The sequence below is a fragment of the Erpetoichthys calabaricus genome, chromosome 13 (genome assembly GCF_900747795.2).
Source record: "Erpetoichthys calabaricus chromosome 13, fErpCal1.3, whole genome shotgun sequence".
Taxonomy (NCBI): Eukaryota; Metazoa; Chordata; class Cladistia; order Polypteriformes; family Polypteridae; genus Erpetoichthys; species Erpetoichthys calabaricus.
The window spans coordinates 44,525,813-44,547,216 of NC_041406.2; the positions used below are offsets into that span (position 1 = coordinate 44,525,813).

At 37.4% G+C, this 21,404-nt stretch overlaps 1 protein-coding gene across 1 annotated transcript in view; it reads right to left on the minus strand.

Moving 5' to 3' along the window:
* kcnh8 (potassium voltage-gated channel, subfamily H (eag-related), member 8) overlaps nt 1-21,404 on the minus strand; it is a 278,164-nt gene that overhangs the window by 74,301 nt on the left and 182,459 nt on the right. The window contains exon 9 of the mRNA XM_051936034.1: nt 12,099-12,298. Within this exon, the coding sequence (XP_051791994.1) occupies nt 12,099-12,298 (200 nt within the window). The remainder of the gene's footprint in view (nt 1-12,098; nt 12,299-21,404) is intronic.

The window sequence follows — 21,404 nt, forward strand, 5'->3', positions numbered from 1 at the left end:
TTAGACATGATACCATGGAAGAACAACAGGAAGAGGACCTGTTCAGGAAAGAAAGAGTGGTGACCTGGCTGCAATCATGCAATTTTTTTCTTTTCTAGGATGCTAGGACACATAACTGTCCAGTGCCATGGATGTCTGACACTCCATCTCAAGACAAAGAGGGATGAAGAAGGGAATGACATGGAGACCTTAAGACTCAGCAGTGACAGCATTCTACTTGCAGAAGGAGAGAGAAAGTTGCCTCTTTAAAGGAGATATGGACAACATTGTGGCCTGGTTGGTAGCTAGTAAACCTACTGGCATCTAAAATGCATACAGTCCCAAATGGAATCTGCCTAAAAAATCCTGGCCTACTGGGAGCCAGTAGGTTCCTAAAGAAAATCTTCTCCTGAGCTAAACTGGCAACAAGTGTCTTCATGAGAGGATTTAATGGTACATGAACAGTTAAGCTTAGAGTCAAGAGCTGAATGGCGCAATCTCTTACTGGCAGGAGAAAGTGGCCAGGATTGAGACAGAGTGAGATACTGAGAACAAATCAGTGGTTGTTGGTAATTTACAGTTAGACTGATGGGCCACACCACCAGGTATACAGAAATACAAGGCTTGCAAAGCCTGGCTCAATGTGGAAACAGGGTTTTGTTTATTTTCTAATAGTTGTACTTTATTTTCTACTATGTGTGATTTATTTTTAAGAAACAATTTATGTCAGGTGAACAATAATCCTGTTGGGCGCGTCATACCTTGGCCACTGGATATTTGCTTCTTAAGCAGCCCTGAAATTGGTTAAATGTATTAGCTCTTCATATGGTTTGAAATTCTATGCACATTACTTTTCTTAGTATTTTTTGTATATTTGTTTAAGGCATATGTTTTAGAGGAGTCTTAAAATAGGCAGATCTCCGCATTGGCTGTGTCATCACATAGGGCCACCACAGGCTTGAAATACCACGTGGTAGAACCTTTTACACCACCTGCTGTTTTTGCTTTGTTTTTGTGCTGTTGCTAAAAACTTGGTCTATCAGTGCCATATTTCACACAGATTTTTATTTTGTATATATACTTGTTGGCCAAAATGAAAGAAAGATACCATATAAAAGCTCCAAATAAAGAAAAACATACACACACATTAAGAAAGACTATCCAAAAAATGTGAAAGAATGTTTACATTTCTCCTAGTTTGAGGAGTATTTAAGCCATAAAGTCAACATAAATCAGAAAGATGTACTAATATTCAAGCATTAGAAAGGTAAAAACTCACAAAGCAGCAGGTACAGTAAGAGTTTCACAATATATGTTTAAATTCTAAACAAATCAGCTAACTGCTGCATTCCAGGACATGTTCTACCTCTCATTTCTCATTATCTTATACACATGTACACATTAAGATACTAACTGTTTGAGTGTCCTTCCTAAGATTTGTTACCAGTTTAGGCAAAGCTCGTAATGATTCACATCAACAACAAAATTCCAGCCTCCACAGAGACATTCCAGATTATGAAACAAAATAACAGGTCAATGGATGACATCAGGTTTCTGTTTTCTGCTCATTGTCTTAGAACACGTCAATAGATAAGGCACTTACATTAGGATGCTATTTATTGATTTTAGCTTAGCCTTCAACAAAATATACCCCTTTAAGCTGGTCTTAACCTACAGATCTGTGCCTTTACAACTCCCTCTGGAGGATGTCAGCTCCAGACTCTACTTATTTTTTCATCCATACTCAGTACTTATGTATAGATAAAAGTAGCCAAAACTACATTATTAAGATTCTTTATAGCATCATAATGAATGGGCTAATCAGTAAAAATCAAGAAATCACAAATGGAAATTAAACTAGCATACCTAACTTGTTGTAGTAACAAACAACCTTCTCAGCATAATGGAAGAAACAGTAGAAAACCTAATTCAGATCTACTTGGGTTACAGTAATCTGGCAACGTGGTCAACACCCCTAACATCGAAACCATTGTGAACATTCTCACTTCTTGATGCATCTAAGGAAACCTTAAATGAGCAAATGGATGTTTATGAATTTTTATTTTTGTACCAAATTAAGTGTTGCAGCAGGTGATGTACAAGTAAAGCTAATATTACCATAATAAAGTCTGTCATATTAGAATGATTTCATCCCACAAAATCAAAAAAAAATGTGCCATGTATCAAACCCCATTTATTTGTTGGTTAACACATTGTACAATATTTGTACAAGCACAGCTTTCCTTTACAGTTATCTCTTTTTTATATATATATATATATATATATATATGGCCAGGACCCATGCCTGGTCGGGACGTCCCTTTGACACTGGATCCGGGGGTGCAGCCATGGGATGCACACTGCGTCCCTCGGAACACTTGGTGGCAGCCCCCTTGGGTTGCATCAGGGCCAATATTTTGGAACACCAGAGCTCATTCCTGTTGGGCTCCATGGCTACTGCCAGGGGGAGCTGCACGGCCTAACGAGCCCATCTGGGTGGGAATGCAGCCACACCCGGAGGTACAGCCGGAAGTAGGTCAATGAGCACCTGCAGCACTTCCGGGTGGGCTATAAAAGGAGCCAACAGTCACCACTCTGGGCGCCAGAGTCGGGAGGAGGAGGATGAAGCTGCCGTGGAGGAGAAAGAAGAGTGTTTTCTTATGGTGTTTTGCATATTCTTTTGTGTGTTTTGGGATGGTGTTAGGGCTGAGGGACACAGGGAAGATGCTGTCAGTCTGTGTCAGGTCGATGCCTATATATTGCCTTTGCCACTATATATATATATATATACACGAGGGGGGACCCAAAAATAACCGGAATTTTGTTGTTGTTAGGTTGGTACTTGTAGTACGTGGTTGGGCCACTAGGGCAATCTAGTTACACTCCTCACAAGTCAGTCTGCCAAGTGCCATCAGTCTGGAAGGTTGTGCTTGTGTTCAGTAAATTTTTTTGTAACAGTAGTTTTGTGCAAGCGTCGTTTTTTTATGATGGCCGATTTGAAGATTCGGAAGATTTGAAAATGAGAAGAGTTTCTGCAAAATTTGTCCCACGATTGCTGACAGCAGATCAAAAACAGCGTTGCCTGGAAACTTGCGTGAAATGAAGGATCAGTTTGATAATGACCCAGATTTTTTTCCAAAATTATTACAGGAGATGAATCGTGGTGCTACAGTTACAATCCTGAGTCGAAACAGCAGTCCAGTCATTGGAAAACCGCGAATTCTCCTTGAGCAAAAAAAGCTTGGCAGGTGAAATCAAAAGTGAAAACAATGTTCATTTCTTTTTTTGATGTCAAAGGTCTCGTGCATTTGTTCCAGCAGGTCAGACTGTAAACCAAGCATTCTACCTAGAAGTGTTAAGAAGGTTGCGCAACAGTGGGAGAAGGAAACGCCCTGATTTGTGGGAGTCGGGCGATTGGTTCTTTCATAATGACAACGCTCCATCTCACACTGCTCTCAGCATTTGCCAGTTTTTGGCAATAAACAGTATGACAACCCTGAACCACCCACCCTACTCACCAGATTTAGCTCCGTGTGATTTTTTTTTTGTTCCCTCGGATGAAAAAAGACGTGAAAGGAAGGCGTTTTGCTGATGTCGAAGAGGTAAAACAAGAAACGACCAGAGTATTAATGGGCATTACTTCAGATGAATTTAAAAAATGTTTCAAACAATGGAACAAACGGTTAGATAAGTGTATTTCCGCCAATGGAGAGTACTTTGAAGGAGACTAATTGTAGTTTGTACAGAAAATTAAATTAAACACATTTTAAAAAAATTTCCAGTTATTTTTGGGTCCCCCCTCGTCTGTATATTATATATATATATATATATATATATATATATATATATATATATATATATATATATACACACACACATATACACATACATACATATACAGTGCATCCGGAAAGTATTCATAGCGCATCACTTTTTCCACATTTTCTTATGTTACAGCCTTATTCCAAAATGGATTAAATTCATTTTTTTCCTCAGAATTCTACACACAACACCCCATAATGACAACGTGAAAAAAGTTTACTTGAGATTTTTACAAATTTATTAAAAATAAAAAAACTGAGAAAGCGCATGTACATAAGTATTCACAGCCTTTGCCATGAAGCTCAAAATTGAGCTCAGGTGCATCCTGTTTCCCCTGATCATCCTTGAGATGTTTCTGCAGTTTAATTGGAGTCCACCTGTGGTAAATTCAGTTGATTGGACATGATTTGGAAAGGCACACACCTGTCTATATAAGGTCCCACAGTTGACAGTTCATGTCAGAGCACAAACCAAGCATGAAGTCAAAGGCATTGTCTGTAGACCTCCGAGACAGGATTGTCTCGAGGCACAAATCTGGGGAAGGTTACAGAAAAATTTCTGCTGCTTTGAAGGTCCCAATGAGCACAGTGGCCTCCATCATCCGTAAGTGGAAGAAGTTCGAAACCACCAGGACTCTTCCTAGAGCTGGCCAGCCATCTAAACTGAGTGACCGGAGGAGAAGGGCCTTAGTCAGGGAGGTGACCAAGAACCCGATGGTCACTCTGTCAGAGCTCCAGAGGTCCTCTGTGGAGAGAGGAGAACCTTCCAGAAGGACAACCATCTCCGCAGCAATCCACCAATCAGGCCTGTATGGTAGAGTGGCCAGAAGGAAGCCACTCCTTAGTAAAAGGCACATGGCATCCCGCCTGGAGTTTGCCAAAAGGCACCTGAAGGACTCTCAGACCATGAGAAAGAAAATTCTTTGGTCTGATGAGACAAAGATTGAACTCTTTGGCATGAATGCCAGGTGTCATGTTTGGAGGAAACCTGGCACCATCCCTACAGTGAAGCATGGTGGTGGCAGCATCATGCTGTGGGGATGTTTTTCAGCGGCAGGAACTGGGAGACTAGTCAGGATAAAGGGAAAGATGACTGCAGCAATGTACAGAGACATCCTGGATGAAAACCTGCTCCAGAGCGCTCTTGACCTCAAACTGGGCAGATGTTCATCTTTCAGCAGGACAACAACCCTAAGCACACAGCCAAGATATCAAAGGAGTGGCTTCAGGACAATTTTGTGAATGTCCTTGAGTGGCCCAGCTAGAGCCCAGACTTGAATCCGATTGAACATCTCTGGAGAGATCTTAAAATGGCTGTGCACCGACGCTTCCCATCCAACCAGATGGAGCTTGAGAGGTGCTGCAAAGAGGAATGGGCGAAACTGGCCAAGGATAGGTGTGCCAAGCTTGTGGCATCATATTCAAAAAGACTTGAGGCTGTAATTGCTGCCAAAGGTGCATCGACAAAGTATTGAGCAAAGGCTGTGAATACTTATGTACATGTGATTTCTCAGTTTTTTTATTTTTAATAAATTTGCAAAAACCTCAAGTAAACTTTTTCACATTGTCATTATGGGGTGTTGTGTGTAGAATTCTGAGGAAAAAAATGAATTTAATCCATTTTGGAATAAGGCTGTAACATAACAAAATGTGGAAAAAGTGATGCGCTGTGAATACTTTCCAGATGCACTGTATATGTTAATTGATCAGCCACAACATTAAATGCCTACTGTGGCATGTGTCCCCCTTGTGCCTCCAAAATAGGTCTGACCCATTAAATCATGGACTCCACAAGACCTTTGAAGGTGTCCTGTGGTATCTAGACCAAGACAATAGCGGCAGATCCTTTAGAAAGTCCTGTAGGTTACAAGATGGGGCCTCCATGAATCAATTTTTTTTTCTAGCACATGCCACAGATGCTCAATTGGTTTGAGATCTGGGGAATTTTTAGGCCAAGTCAACACCTTGAACTCTTTGTCCATTCCAGAACAAATTTTTGCAGTGTGGTAGAGAGCATTGTCTGGCTGAAAGAAGCCACTGTCATTAGGTAATACTGTTGCCATGAAGGAGTGTACATGGTCTGCAGCAATCTGTAGGTATGTGGTATATGTCACAGTAACAAACATGAATGCCATGATCCAAGACAGAATATTGCCCAGAGTATCACACTGCCTCTACCAGCTTGCCTTCTTCCCATAGTGCATCCTACTGCTATCTCATCATGAGAGGCCATTCACATGATCTGAAAGAAAACATGATTCATCAGACCAGACCACCTTCATTCATTCCTCCATGGTCCAGTTCTAAGGTTAATGCGCCCATTGTCGGTGAACAGGAGCTAGCAGGGACACTCTAATAGGTCAGTGGCTACGTAGCCCCATACACAGCAAGCTACAATGAACTGTGTGTTCTGACACTTTTCTCTTATGGCCTGCATTAAGTTTTTCATGAATTTGTGCTGCAATAGCTCTTTTCTGGGATTGGACCAAGGGGCTAACCTTTACTCCCTATACGCATCAGTGAGCCGGGGGTTCCTGTTACCTTTTTTCTGTTCACCAGTTGTCCTTCCTTGGACCACTATTACTAGTTACTAACCACTGCATACCAGAAAAATCCTACAAGACCTGCTGTTTTGGAGATGTTGCGACCCAGTTGTCTAGTCATTACAATATGGCCCTTGTCAAAGTCATTCAGATCCATATGCTTGCCCATTTTTCCTGCTTCCAACGCATCAGATTCAAGAACTGACTGTTCACTTGCTGCCTAATATATCTTACACCTTGACAGGTGCCATTATAACAAGATAATTAATGTTATTCACTTCATCTGACAGTGGATTTAATGTTGTGGCTAATCTATGTATAATTTCTTTGATACTGTATTATTAACTTGAGAGCAAAAATGTATAAAAATTCCAATACTAGTCACATGTCTGAATAATGTCCATATATCTCATTCTATGCTCGCTAGCTACCATAGGGGAAAATGGAGCCCATCCTCACTGACTCCATTACATTCTGTCATTTTGTTATGGCACAGAGCATGTGATGTGGTGGCTGAAGTTGTCTCAGAATATCATCCATCATCCATCTTGCACAGCCACTTTTATCCTCCTCTGTACTGGCAAATATTACAGGCCCATTAGCACTTACATTACACATTTTTGCAATAGTTTTTATCCACACTTGATTGTGCTGCTCAGCTGCCACTCATCATGACAACTGTATGAGTGTTTCTTGTTGATATTGTCTGATAATGCATTTACAGAATGGTGCTGTATTAGATGTCTCTTGTTACAATGTTCTGCTGTCACTGATCTGTGGGAAACATTGCATTGTACAAGATACATATTACAATAAATTTGAATTTTGACTTGAAAATTTTTTGTCAGAATATGCCAGCCTCGTTTTTGAGAATAAGAGGCACTTTTCCAAACAGCATGCACAGATAATTAATTGATATATTTTTTTAATATATAACAGGTTATACCATCTGCAAACATGGCATTAAAATATCAGATTCTCTCCACATATAGCTTTAATATGGGTGTCCATTTCTCAAAAAGGGTAAAGTTTATAAAGATCTGAAAGTAATAAGAATCTACTGATTAACACTGCAATGCATAAAAATAAAACATAAAACAGTATGCATATCTGCCTCATTAAAATCTGCTGGCTACACACTAATCCTAAAAAAAATTCAGACACATAATTATGAATCACAAGCAAATATACTTAGTTCATTCATGGAGCACATTACACTCCATGAGAGTAGGCCCTCTATGTTTTTCATCTTAGTAATTGCATTTAAATTGGCAGCATTTCACACTATATATTAACAATGTGCCGACATCTTAGTAGTTAAAGGACACTGATCTTGAAAAAGTTCATTGTTTCTTTCTACATTACCTCAGAATGTCTTTTATCTTAAAGTAGACAGTATGTATATCTTCAAAAATGTATCCTCATTAATCTAAAATAATACTTCCTGTATACACAATTTAGACTTATTTTTTATAACTAGGAGAAAAGTTTACTTTTCGTATTAGTTATATCTCTGCATTTAATCTAAGATAACATTTTTGGTTATATTTTTGATATCATAAAATGTAATGGTATGGGCACAATTAATGTGGGACTTTTTTAAACATACACTCACCACCCACCTTGCTAGTACTGGGTTGGATCCCCTTTTGCCTTCAGAAGTGCATTAATTTTTTTGTGGCAGAAATTCAACAAGTTGCTGGAAATATTCTTCAGGGATTTTGGTCCATATTGACATGATAGCATCACACACGTGCTGCAGATTGTTTATCTGCACATCCATTGTGAGAATCTCCTGTTCTACCATATCCCAAAGGTTTGCTGTTGTATTGAGATCTGGTGACTGTGGAGGCCATTTGTGTGCAGTGACATCATAGGAGACCAGTGTAAGATGATGTGAGCTTTGTGACATGGCGCGTTGTCCTGCTGGAAGTAGCCATGAGAAGATGGGTGCACTGTGATCATAAAGGGATGGACATGATCAGCAACAATACTCACTCAGGTAGGCAGTGGCATTTAAACGATGCTCAATTGGTACTAAGAGGCCCAAAAAGTGCCAAGAAAATATTCCCCACACCATTACACCACCACCACTAGCCTGAATCGTTTAGACAAGGCAGGACGGATTCATGTTTTCATTTTGCTAATGCAAAAATTCAGACCCTACCATCCAAATGTCACAGCAGATACTGAGACTCATCAAACCAGGCAATGTTTTTCCTGTCTTCCATTGTCCAATTTTGATGGGTGAATTGTAGCTTTAGTTGCCTGTTCTTCTCAGACAGGAGTGGCACCCGGTGTGGTCTCTTGCTGCCGTAGCCCAACTGCTTCAAAGTTCGATGTGCTGTGCATTCAGAAATGCTCTTCTGTATACCTCAGTTGTAACGAATGGTTATTTGAGTTACTGTTGCCTATCAGCTCGAACCAGTCTGGCCATTCTCCTCTGAACTCTAGCATCAACAAACTATGTTTGCAAAAAGAACTGCCACACATTGAATTTTTTTTTTTTCGGACCATTCTCTAAGCCCTAGAGATGGTTTTGTGTGAAAATCCCAGCAGATCAGAAGTTTCTGAAATACTCAAACCAGCCCGTCTGGTAGCAATAACCATGCCACGTTGAAAGTCACTTAAATCACCTTTCTTCCCCATTCTGATGCTCAGTTTGAACTTCAGCAGGTTGCCTTGACAATGTTTACATGCCTAAAAATATCGAGTTGCTGCCATATAATTGGTTGATTAGATATTTGTGTTAACAAGCAGTTGAACAGGTGTACCTAATAAAATGGCTGATGAGTGTATATTTAACAACAGTTTGATATTTCATCACTTTGTAAAACATTTTTTATCACTATTTCTCATCACTTTGAACAGCTGGGTTGTCAATATCAGGCTTGCATTTTTTAGTGGAATGTACTGTATAACTTATTCTGATATACGTTAGTAAGCACTCTGCAGCTATGCTCTAATAACATTTTTAAAGCTTACTATGATTTAAGGCCTATTGAACTACAGGACTGCAGGCAGGAAACAATGGCACAAGACAGGTGCAGGGTCCAGAAAGGCCCTATGAAAGAGAAAAATAGACAATGGTAATGATGATGATGCTTGTTGTCACTGTCAGTTCAGTTAGAAGGGCACTGGACTAGGGCTGCCACACCAGTATGAAGACACAACAGGAAGTCACTTTGGTGGCATGGTCCTTGTACAAACTTAAATCAGTAAAAGTTGGGATGGTATGGAAATTGCAAATAAAAAAAATAAATAAATATAAAAAAAAACACAATGATTCTCAAATTTACTTTGACTTATTTCATTGCAGACAGCATGAACCCAAGATACTTCATGTTCTGGCTGGTCAACTTCATTTAACTTTTTAATATACAGTACATCCATTCCTGCATTTCAGGCATGCAACACATTCCAAAAAGGTTGTGACAGGGGCAAGTTAGCGCCAGTAATGAGGTAACAAAAATTAAATAATGATTTCAAACAAGTGATGTCAACAGGCGATTGTAATCATAATTGGGTAGGAACAAAGATGGGCAGAGGATCTCCAGATTGGCAACAAATGCTTTAGAAAATTACTGAAATGTTTAAAAGCAGTGTCGCTGAAAGAAAGATTAGAAGGGATTTACATATTTCTTCCTCCACAGTGCCTAATATCATTAAACAATTGAAGGAAGCTGGTGCAATTTCTGTGTTTAAAGGGCAAGGGCCTATGCCGAATACCATCTCCAATCCCTCAGATGGCACTGCATCAAGAACCATCACTCATCAATAGCTGATATAACCACATGGGTAAGGGATTACTTTGTCAAACCTTTGTCAAGCACTACAATACAGAGTTACATTCACAAATGCCAATTAAAACTTTATTGTGCAAAAAAGAAGTCTTAGGTTAACAATTTCCAGAAGCAGTGTCAACTTCTCTGGGTTCAAAGGGATCTGGGATGGACCATCACACAGTGGAAACATGTATTGTGGCCAGACAAATCAGTATTCCAGATGTTTTTTGGAAGAAATTGATACAGTGTGCTCCAGACCAAAAATAAAAAGGACCATCTAGACTGTTATCAGCAACAAGTCCAAAAGCCAGGGTCAGTCAACGTATGGAGTTGTGACACTGCTCTCGGCAAAGGTAATGTATACTTCTGTGATGGCAGCATTAATGAAGAAAAGTACATTGACATTTTAGATCAACCTTGCCGTCAAGACATTTTTTCACAGGAACATCCATGCATTTTTCAACAAGACAATGTAAAACCACATTCTGCACACATTACAAAGGCATGGCAGTGGAAGAAGAGGGTAAGGGTACTGGACTAGCCTGGCTGCAGTCCTGACCTGTCCCGAATAGAGAATGTGGGGAGAATTTTGAAATGAAAAATGCGAGAAGAACAACTCCATACTGTTGCACACCTTAAGACATGTTTTCAGGAAGAATGGGACAAGAAAATAACACCTGAAACACTTCATCACTTGGTATGCTCAGTGCCAAAAAGTTATTTAAGTGTTGTGAGAAGGAATGGTGACATTACAAAGTGATAATTGCTTTACTTTTCCAAATTTTTTTGGAATGTGTTGCAAGCTTGAAATGAAGGAATGGATGTATATTAACTAATGAAATGAAGTTGACCAGACAAAACAAAAAATATCTTTGGTTCATACTGTCTACAATGAAATGAATGTCAAAGTAAATTTAAGAAGCAATGTGTTTTTTTTTCCTTATTTACATTTTCCATACTTTCCCAACTTCTGATTTGGGGTTGTAAAATGATAGAAAGCTCAGGATTACAAAAATTCCAGAGGCTACAGGATGATGCTTAAAACGGTGCAAAGTTAAGGTTGCGTCTGAGTCTGAAGCATTTCACAGAAAGTGACCCTGAGAAAGAATTTTGAAGTTACTTCAAGACCATCAGCTCAATTTGTCTAGAGGTGAGCTGGGGCAAGGACTCAACTAACAAAAAGAAGGGATGCCAGGTTGTTAAAAGACAGAGAGAGAGAGAGATAGATGGTCAGAAGTGGTCTTGATTTTTGTACTGGGGTAGTGAATGAGCAGTTGAGTAACTAGGCCAGAAGAATTCAACACCTATTTACTTTGTTTCAGTTTTGTCTGTTGTGTTTGGTACTTTGTAGTGCTACAGTTGTGAAGTGACATTACAATGAAAGAAAAACTAAGATGAAAAATAATTTCAGCTTCTAAAACTGAATTATAACTTTGTCATGCAGCTTTTGTTACTAACTCACCTTATTTAGGATGCACGTACAATGTGAAATGTACAAAACCAACTACCATCTAGTAATATTACAGTTCTGCTAGTGCCAGTCAATGACTGATAACTCTCTTAGAGGTTAATTCATGACCTTGAGATTTCTACTCATCTCCACAGAGTGCAAAATCAGCAACCAGCCTGTGGAGATGAAGTAAGTGACTACTGCTTTTTGAATACATGAAGTATGTTTGAATTAATGTAGTTTCCAACTTCACATTAAAATAGCTTATTTAAATAATAATAATAATAATAATATAAATTTAATATCTCAAAGCTATATATACTGCACTGTTTTTATTTTTCATATTTAATGTAGACAAAATCAGTTTTATCTTTCTAGAGTAGAAACTTGTTAACTTACTCTCATGACATTAGATGGTTTAAATGAACAGCTTTCTCATACTGGAAACACACCTGGTAAATATCTTGCTCCTGGGTACTTAATACTTAAGGCAAATGAAGGAAACCATGGTTTAAAATACCTCATTAGCATCTATTCCATTATTGACAGACCAGGTTGTTTGGAAATATTCCAACATTCTTTGTTTTAACTGCTGTGGCAGGTGATGCACGCGTATGAAGTCCTTAAGATCCTTTGTTCTTGTGTGATAGAGAGACCATCTGGAGTACATACGTTGTATTATAGCAGTCACGTTGCCAAACACCAATGCGTGCATCAATGCTGGAGACAAAGGATGAAGAATGAATAAGAAAAGTAAATATCCAAGCTAGTTCAAGTTGTGTTGACATATGTTCTCAACATGCATTAAATTGTTAGACTATTGTTATTCAGTCTAATAGCTATTTCAATTGCAAAATGTATTATATTTTACAGCCTAGTATCTTATATACAGTAGTTTATAATCAGTAGTTAAGGTATTACAAGGTTTAAACATTTTCATAATTAACAAGAAAGACACAGGATATATTCTTTTCTGCTTCGTATTTGTTTCACATTCCCCATATGCCGCATATTTTACTTGTGTGAAAATAATATCATCCTGTTATGAACTAGCACCCTGACCAATATTGGTTCCTGCCTTGCCCTCAATTCATTCAGGAGAACTTCTCTGATTCTAAAATTTAAATTAAGTGGATTTAAAAATAAACGGAAGAGTGAACAGACAGTAACAATCGTTAATGTATGTAAAATCCTGAAACCTTAAAAAAAAACCCTGGCACCTAAAACTTTCCTATTAATGATTTAGATACCCTAAAAACTGACAACATAAATAAATACACAAGTACGTGAAAAATACCTATTACATAATTTGGGAAAGCCTGTATTTTGGACAGAAGCAATAGCTTTAGGTCTGGCTGCACACATTCTTTATTTCATTGGACAGGTTCTTAGAATATGGTTTCATTATACAGTACCTAATAACATTTATTAAAATTTTAAAAAACTGTATACAATTTCTGTTTCAACATGAGTAGGGGAGCAAATAAAAATGTATATACTTTTCAAGGTACCTTGTAACTGAAAAGCAACTTAAAATAAACCTTTTAGTTTTATTTAGCTACACCATAACAACATTAAATAAACTGTGTCTCTTTTTACAAATATCCTATTAAAATCTGAAGTTCAATAGAAATTGAAGGTCTACAATTTACGAATTTTGCAATTTACTTTCATAATCTTGAACTCAAAATTATACTATTCTTATCATTCTTTTTAAATATCCTTAGCGTAGCATTTCATTCTGCAAATGTAAAGCCATTCACTAATTTCCCATCGGGATTAATAAAGTATCTATCTATCTATCTATCTATCTATCTATCTATCTATCTATCTATCTATCTATCTATCTATCTATCTATCTATCTATCTATCTATCTAATTGTGTCAATTTCACCTGCTTCATGTTTGTCCATTATTCTATCATGACATTGGTATATGCATTCTTTTTCTAAACTTGCTTTATCATGTGTAAAGTCATAGGAAAGTCTATCACAGCAGCATATGCCTAAACCAGGGCAAAACTAACTTTGGATGGGAGAGCATCCACAAGCAGAAAATAGTTTTGTTCACACCTATAACAACAACAACACTAACAACCATATATTCATTATGCCACATATCCATTTTCATACTCGCTCACACCCCACCAATTTCTGTTTGACCCATAGCCTAACATCATGCCTTTGGAATACTGGCAATGGAGGAGACTGACACATACACATTAATAAAATCTAAACCCCACACAGAAGGTGCCCATGACAGGAAATGAATTAGTGTTAAGGAAGATATACAAGGGGTTGTGCCATTATAATGTCACTGATGCATTTGTGTTCAGATAATATGAAATTTTAAAAATACTATATATAGTAGACTGCGGTGGGTTGGCACCCTGCCCAGGATTGTTTCCTGCCTTGTGCCCTGTGTTGGCTGGGATTGGCTCCAGCAGACCCCCGTGACCCTGTGTTTGGATTCAGCGGGTTGGAAAATGGATGGATGGATGGATGGATATATAGTAGAATCTAATTGCTGTATCTATCAATTATCCAACCCACTATATCCTAACTACAGGGTCACGGGGGTCTGCTGGAGCCAATCCCAGCCAACACAGGGCGCAAGGCAGGAAACAAACCCCGGGCAGGGCGCCAGCCCAAAGCAGTAGTTGCTGTATGGGCATCATAATATCACAAGTGGTTGAACGCTTTTGCCTAAAAGTCCAGAGTCCTATTTAAATAGAATATTGATCACTGTGTATGTTGAGTCTATTTGTTCTTTCATTGTTTTCTTAGGTTTCCACCAAGTGCTTTAGGTCTTCTCTCACATCCCAAAGATGTGTAGGTTAGGTTGTCCAGCATCTCCAAATTGGCTAAGTGTGAAACAGTGTTCTGTGAAGGACTACTGCCTTCTGCAAGGTTGGCTCCCCTCTCATACCCAATGCTGCCTGAATGAGGTCCTGTTTTGTGTGACCCAGGTACTGGAATAAGGATGAATGGCTCCAGTGTCTTCAAGTTCAGTTACATACCAACGAAAGTAATATTTACTTACGTCATCAGCATTATTGATGATATATTACATTTTACTACAAAAGAAACTATCATTCTCACATTTTAATTACAGTTGTTTAAACAAATTTAGTTAACATGCTAGTTTGCTTTATTCTGCCATACATTTCATATTAAAATGGAATCATTTGTAATATTGTTGCAGACTCATCACCTGTTCATTACTAAATGCTACTTGGTCACTCAGCCACTCTTACATTTTAGGCAGGTGCATGTCCTTTCATCACAGCATTTGTAGTACAATAGTGTGGGCAAATGTAACTCATTTAAAGTGGTGCTGAAAGACCAAACAGGATTGCTTTTCCATGCACTAACTAGTTAGGTAACATGCAGTAGGGTAACAACCAAATAAGTTCATGGCTTAAAAAGGCAGACAAGATAGAAAATATATGAGAAAAGCAGGGATAACAAATGTACTTCTAAGTTTTACTTGTCTTAATTTTGGGTTTTTGCCACATAAATTTTTTTTTTTTTTTTCAGAATATTGACAAATCCTATATATTTTAAATGATTTTATTTAAACTTGACTCTTCTGTCTGTTTGCTTATCTGGGTCAAATCCTGCAACTGATTTTAAACCCACTTTTGGCAAGGCGAATTTCTTCAAATTTTGCATATGTGTTCAGTATCGATGACAATACAATAATCCATCAAAACCGATGCAATTACGCAACAAATTTTCCCATACTCAATGGTTATGCAATTCCAATTAACGCACACACAACAATGACGGAGAGTGAATACAGTGCGATATAGGAGCAGACAAGTGAAAGACGCATCAGATTGCCCCCACTTGCCTCTTCCAGTGAGTGGGGTGTGTAAATATGTGTGCCGACTTTACTTGTTTACTCTTGCGAAGGAGTAGCTTTGATGATCATGGTGAGGAAGTATTGCCATAAGCTTGCCATTCTGTCGTTGATATTTTTTTTCCGCATCGACCGAGCGCTAATCCCATAAGAGCCTAAACAGAAAAACAGAGACCAGAATATAATTCTTTTTAGTATTCAAATAATTCTGCAAAGAAAATATATTATGTAATACTTTTAAAGAAGCTTCCCATTCATGAAAAATGATTAAAGAAAAATCATTTACAAAATGCTCAAAACTTAAAAATGAAAAAATAAAATATATATAAAAATGTTTTTTTAAGTAAAACAATTTTATTAACTTTAGTTTTAAATGTAATAATTTTTGTGGGGTACACATAAATTAATTACATGCAATCAATTAATAGAATAGCTACTTTCATCATAAGATATTTAAAAACAACATCATAATTCCCCACCTTGCTAAACAAGTTTCAAAAATTGTTTGAATCAATTAATTTATGTGCACCCCACAATATTATGTAGTCACATATAACCACGAAAATTTGGTTAAAGAAAAATGTATTCTTTGCCTTTTAGTGCATTTATAACTAAAGTAAATAAAAACATTTTACTTCAAAAAAAGTTTTTTATATATTTTAATTTTTTTTAGTTTTTGGTCTGGAAATTCACACTTTCCCCATTTAATTTTTCATTGTGGCTCTGTTTTGAAAATTAGGATGAATTAGAGTATGGGCTCAGCAAGCTAATAGAAAAGAAAACAAAAAGTGGCTTGAGAGGCCTAAATATCATTTGGGGTGAATGTTGTTAGCTAATACAGCCCAATTTCTATGCGTTTTCTGATGGAAATGGCAAACCTCAATGGTTATGGAATGGTTCCAATTCCAAATAGATGTATTTCTCCCCAAGAGTCGTAAGGACATTGACAAAAGTAATCAAACATCCATCCCCAACATTCTGAAACTGCCAAACAACTGTTTTGCATCAAAACCCTCAATATTTCACTCCCACTAGTCCTGGTTCTTTTTGTTAAGGTGTTCACAGTTTTCTACATAGAGACAATAGCACTCAAAGCAAAAGTCATGATATTTTGCTGGCTATTTCTATTCCTTACCATCATGAGCAGACAAATGTGAACACATCCTGCACTGAAACAACTGTTAAGTAGTGCAGCAGCCAGCATGCTGTGTGTGTTCATGTTGGTCTAATAGGTTGTATTTCTCTGACAAATTTGTTTACGTTAATTTTGCACATGTAAGGCACATTCAGAATAGATATCTGTATGATTCATATCCGATTTGAATCACTTACAAATTAATTTGAAAAAAGAAAAAACTGGATGGATAGATGGATAAATGGAAACTCAAGGAATACAGAAATATGGTAACAATATTATAAAAAACAACTACAAAACAACAGCAACAACCCCCTTCAAACACACAGAAGAATGACAAAAAATAAGAAAATACTCCTACATGGCTAATGATAACAAGTGTAGTCACAGTGAGGCATTATAAAGGAAAATTGTCATAAAGTTAAAGGGGTCCCAGTAGCGTTTCTTGACACATTTCTGCTGTATTTAATGACACTGTGTCATAGAGAGGATGTGTTTCATTATTTATAATGACCATCAGTTTTATTTTCATTCTCTCCTCCGTAACTACATCCAGTGGGTCCAAAATGTAACCAGTAACTGAGCCTGCATTCTTAATTAGCTTATTGATTCAGCAAAGAATTGCATGGCCTATCACTGACAATTTTTAGAATACATAAAGGATATCACTACTCACATTAAAGAAACACAGTCTTCAAAGAAAAATGAGTCTGCTCTGCCCTTTCTTATTATAGTTCCTCTGTGTTACTTAACCAGTTTAGCCAGTCACTGATGTGAATCCCAAGCATATATAGCAGTGCACCACCTCCACATCCAGTTCTTCAATAGTGATTGGGTGTTAAGGCTCTTTAGTGTGGCAAAAGGGAAATAAGTTCCTTGGCCCCGCTGATGTTGAGTTACAGAGAATTCAATTTAGACAAAGAAACAAAGCTTTCCTCCTGACTCCTGTGCTCTGTCTCATCCCCCTTATCAATACATCAGATTAGTGTATAATCACCTGAGAATGTCTGCAAGTGACCTGACTTGGTGTTATACTGTATTTATATACCAAGGTGTACAGATTGAACAGAAAATATGACAGGACAGTTCCTTGTGGTGCTCCAGTATTGCTCAATCCACATCAGACACACAGTCCTTGAGCCTAACAACCTGAGAAGAGTCCATTATCCAGGACACCATAGGTTCATTCACCTGCATATCCTTGAGCTTACCCCTTAACAGCCAAAAATTATAATTTTTGTAATTCAATTCAATCACTTTTAGCTGCAGCGTCAACTGAACTGAAGAAATACCATCCTCATCTCCCATTTCTCTCTCTCTTTCACCTCCCACCTTTCAGCATGTACCACAACACTTCTCCTACTATAGAATGATTTTCCACTCTGCCACAGCACAGCTTTGAATCAACTCCAGGGCTCACTTTCAGTCAATGCCTAGAATTACTTCCAAGATCAGTGCAGCCCTTCTTTGGCTATAGGGGATAACCAGCTAGAAGATTAAAGGGTCTCAAACTTACATATTATCTATGCATTTATTTATTTAATCTGCTTCTTCCAGCCTGAGTCAAAGAAAACAATCTTAGTTAGATGCTATAAGATGGGATACTAGTCCTTCAAGGGACACACTGATACACACACTACCACTCACGTACACTGTAACAATTTGTATTTACCTGTCAACCTAAATTCACTGGTCCAGGGGGTGAAAGTGGATACTTAAAGGAAACTATTGCTAATACATGAAAAATCTGGAAACTCCTAAGAGCAGCGAAGCTGCGGCAGTTTCTCTCTGGTGATGTGCAGTTTTGTGTGGTTTTCCCACTAGTAAATTATTTTGTAAGGTTACACTATATTTCTGAATTTAAAATTATTTTGATTCATTATTTTTTTGATTATTCAATCCTTCATAAACAGGATTTAAAAAAAATCATTATTTATTTCATACATGTTGTGGAGAAATGCATCATGAAATGTTCTTCAAAATTATGCACACATCATTTTTCAGTTTCTGTCACCAACCATATTTGACGATACTTACTAAAACAATATTGACACCATATTTCTCCCAATTACTACTGAAACTATGTTGATTCATTCAACAACATCACAGTTAATTAACTATCTGCTGCAGGGCAGAAGACACACGCGGCACACTCTCAATATCATATGGTCAGTTTAAAGGAAATAGAGGAAACCCTGGTGCCCATTATAAAGTGCTGCAGGTCATGTTTAAATTAGCGCCCAAGTATTATCCATCTTGCGGTGGCAAGCAAACATCTCGATACTGGAATTAAAGGAAAGTATGGTCTCCTATGCTTCTCACTAGCAGAGACTGCTTACAGAAAATTAACATAAAATTCCTACCTCAAGTCAGACAAAACAAAGGTATAAAGATTTATTTTTTTAACCAGAGGTATAACTTCTCAGGATGATATGCATCCCATACTTCACAAAGAGAATTCAATAAATCAAAAGCTGCAAAAACATGGAATAACCACAATCATGCAATGAACCCATAACCACAATATACTATATGGGACTTCTAGATTATTTTACCCAAATGTTTGAAATATATTAGAAATATAATTTTGTAACACAGCATAAAAATATTATATTATAATATTATGTGGACAAAAATATTTTATGTGAACATTTTTTCATGTAGCTGTATGTTTTTAAATATTTTACAGTTACAGTATAATAGTTTGTAAGGAGAAGTAGTGAACTTTACTGTTTAGATATGTTACATTGGTAAATTACTGTATGCTAACTGATTTTTGTATTTTTTAATAATAATAAATACACATTTTGCAAATAATACTATATGCATTATTTATGTCTTAAAAGTATTTTTCAATTATATTGTACCAAGCCCCCATTTTTATCCTAAAATTTGTAATGTGGCAATAAAAATTAAAGATTAGTGCAATAAAGTATACAGTATATAAAGTTATATTTTGTTACCAAAAATAAAAATATTATCTTTCTTGTAATTAAAGTAAAATGGGATTGCAAATGAAACAATAATGTAAGAAACATTAACTGAGGAAGGCAAAACATAAATATTTGATATTTATTTTACAAGCGCATGACTAGTTATTAGTTGAATTTGACTTCAATTAGCTTATTATTAAATACAAGTAATTTATTTAAACTGCATTCTACATAATAAATTACAGTGCCATCCATCCATTTTATAACTGCCTTATCCAGTTGAGGTATGTGGGATTCACAACATATCTGGTCAGCATTGGGTACAAAGGAAACACACCTAAATGGAGCACTAATCCATTGAATATGTACATGTGAGTAAAAGTTCTATATGATTTGGAAAGCACTTCAAAAGTTATGTAAATGGTATTTTAATAAACAATGTGGCTAACTGTGTTGATTGGCAAAATTCTCCAAAATGTTTTTCACAGTGAATATGCTATTTATGGTGATGACCCTGTTTGCCAAATATTTTCCCGAACATTTGCCATGTGGCTGGCTTAGACCAAAATTTTTTTCCTAGCACCCCATGATGCTTTGTGAAGCCAGTGCACCATCACAGTTGTAGCAGCCAGAATTTTCATGCATGCGTGCTGTAAGATTGTTGCCAATCTGCTTTGTACATACATGCGTGATGTCACAAACTGACCAGTACTCCAGTCTTCCACCTTACATGTGTTTTCATTTGAGAGGTATATTACCAGACCATTGTTGTGAGAACTGCCACCAAATATAGAACACTGATCCCTGTGTTACTGCCTCAGTCTTTCCCATAGCACCACATGGTTAATTTGCATGTATAATTAGCCATGTGTTGCCCTTACGAGTCAAAACAAGCCTTAAACAAGCTCTCCCCTCTCTCTCCTTGAGTCAGAATTACATCCTGTAAAATAACAACAATAACCAAAGATATATTACTATTGACAAGGCAATTTAAAGAAAAAAAAAGTGCAAAGCATCTGCACAGATACATGGGAAACAAACAAGATGTTCCATCTCCTCCCAGAAGCACAACTTCAAACAATGGAATCCCATGTTGCCATTTTATGATACAGCCGATGTGTGCCCAGAACTAGACCTTTATGACCACAATCATATATGTTTTTTTATTCATTGCTTGATTGCACCCGCTTGTGCCACCACCATCAACTCAAAGCAGGGCCGGATTTTCCTATAGGCTAACTAGGCTTCAGCCTGGGGCCTCAAGATCAAGAGGGGCCTACATTCAAATTGTTAGCAAAATTTTATTATCTCTCATGTAATTTACAAACTTAAAAATGGAAGGTGAAAGGGCCTCATAAGTGGAATAGCCTAGGGCCTCTTTTCATATAAATCCGGCCCTGACTCAAAGCACCGTGATGTTCCAACAGTGGTGGATTAAAAGCCAGAAGTCTGTATGACCATCATCATCAAGTCCTTCCGTGAGAACCCTAATTACAAAGAGGACTATTTAATTTATGTTAGGTAGAATGCCCAGCGGGGACTGGGTGGTCTCGTGGCCTGGAACCCCTGCAGATTATATTTTTTTCTCCAGCTGAGCTTTTTTTTGTTTTTTCTGTCCTCCCTGGCCATCGGACCTTACTCTTATTCTATGTTAACTAATGTTGTCTTATATTAATTTCTTATTTTGTCCTTTATTTTTCTTTTCTTCACTATGTAAAGCACTTTGAGCTACTTTTTTGTATGAAAATGTGCTATATAAATAAATGTTGTTGTTGTTGTATTTTGTTTGTGGTTATTATTCTAGCCGGGTTTGTTGTTTGAGGCATGTTGGTGCATTGGTTAGCACTTATGCCTCATCGCTCAGGTCACATTTTTGGCCACAATAATAGGTCCA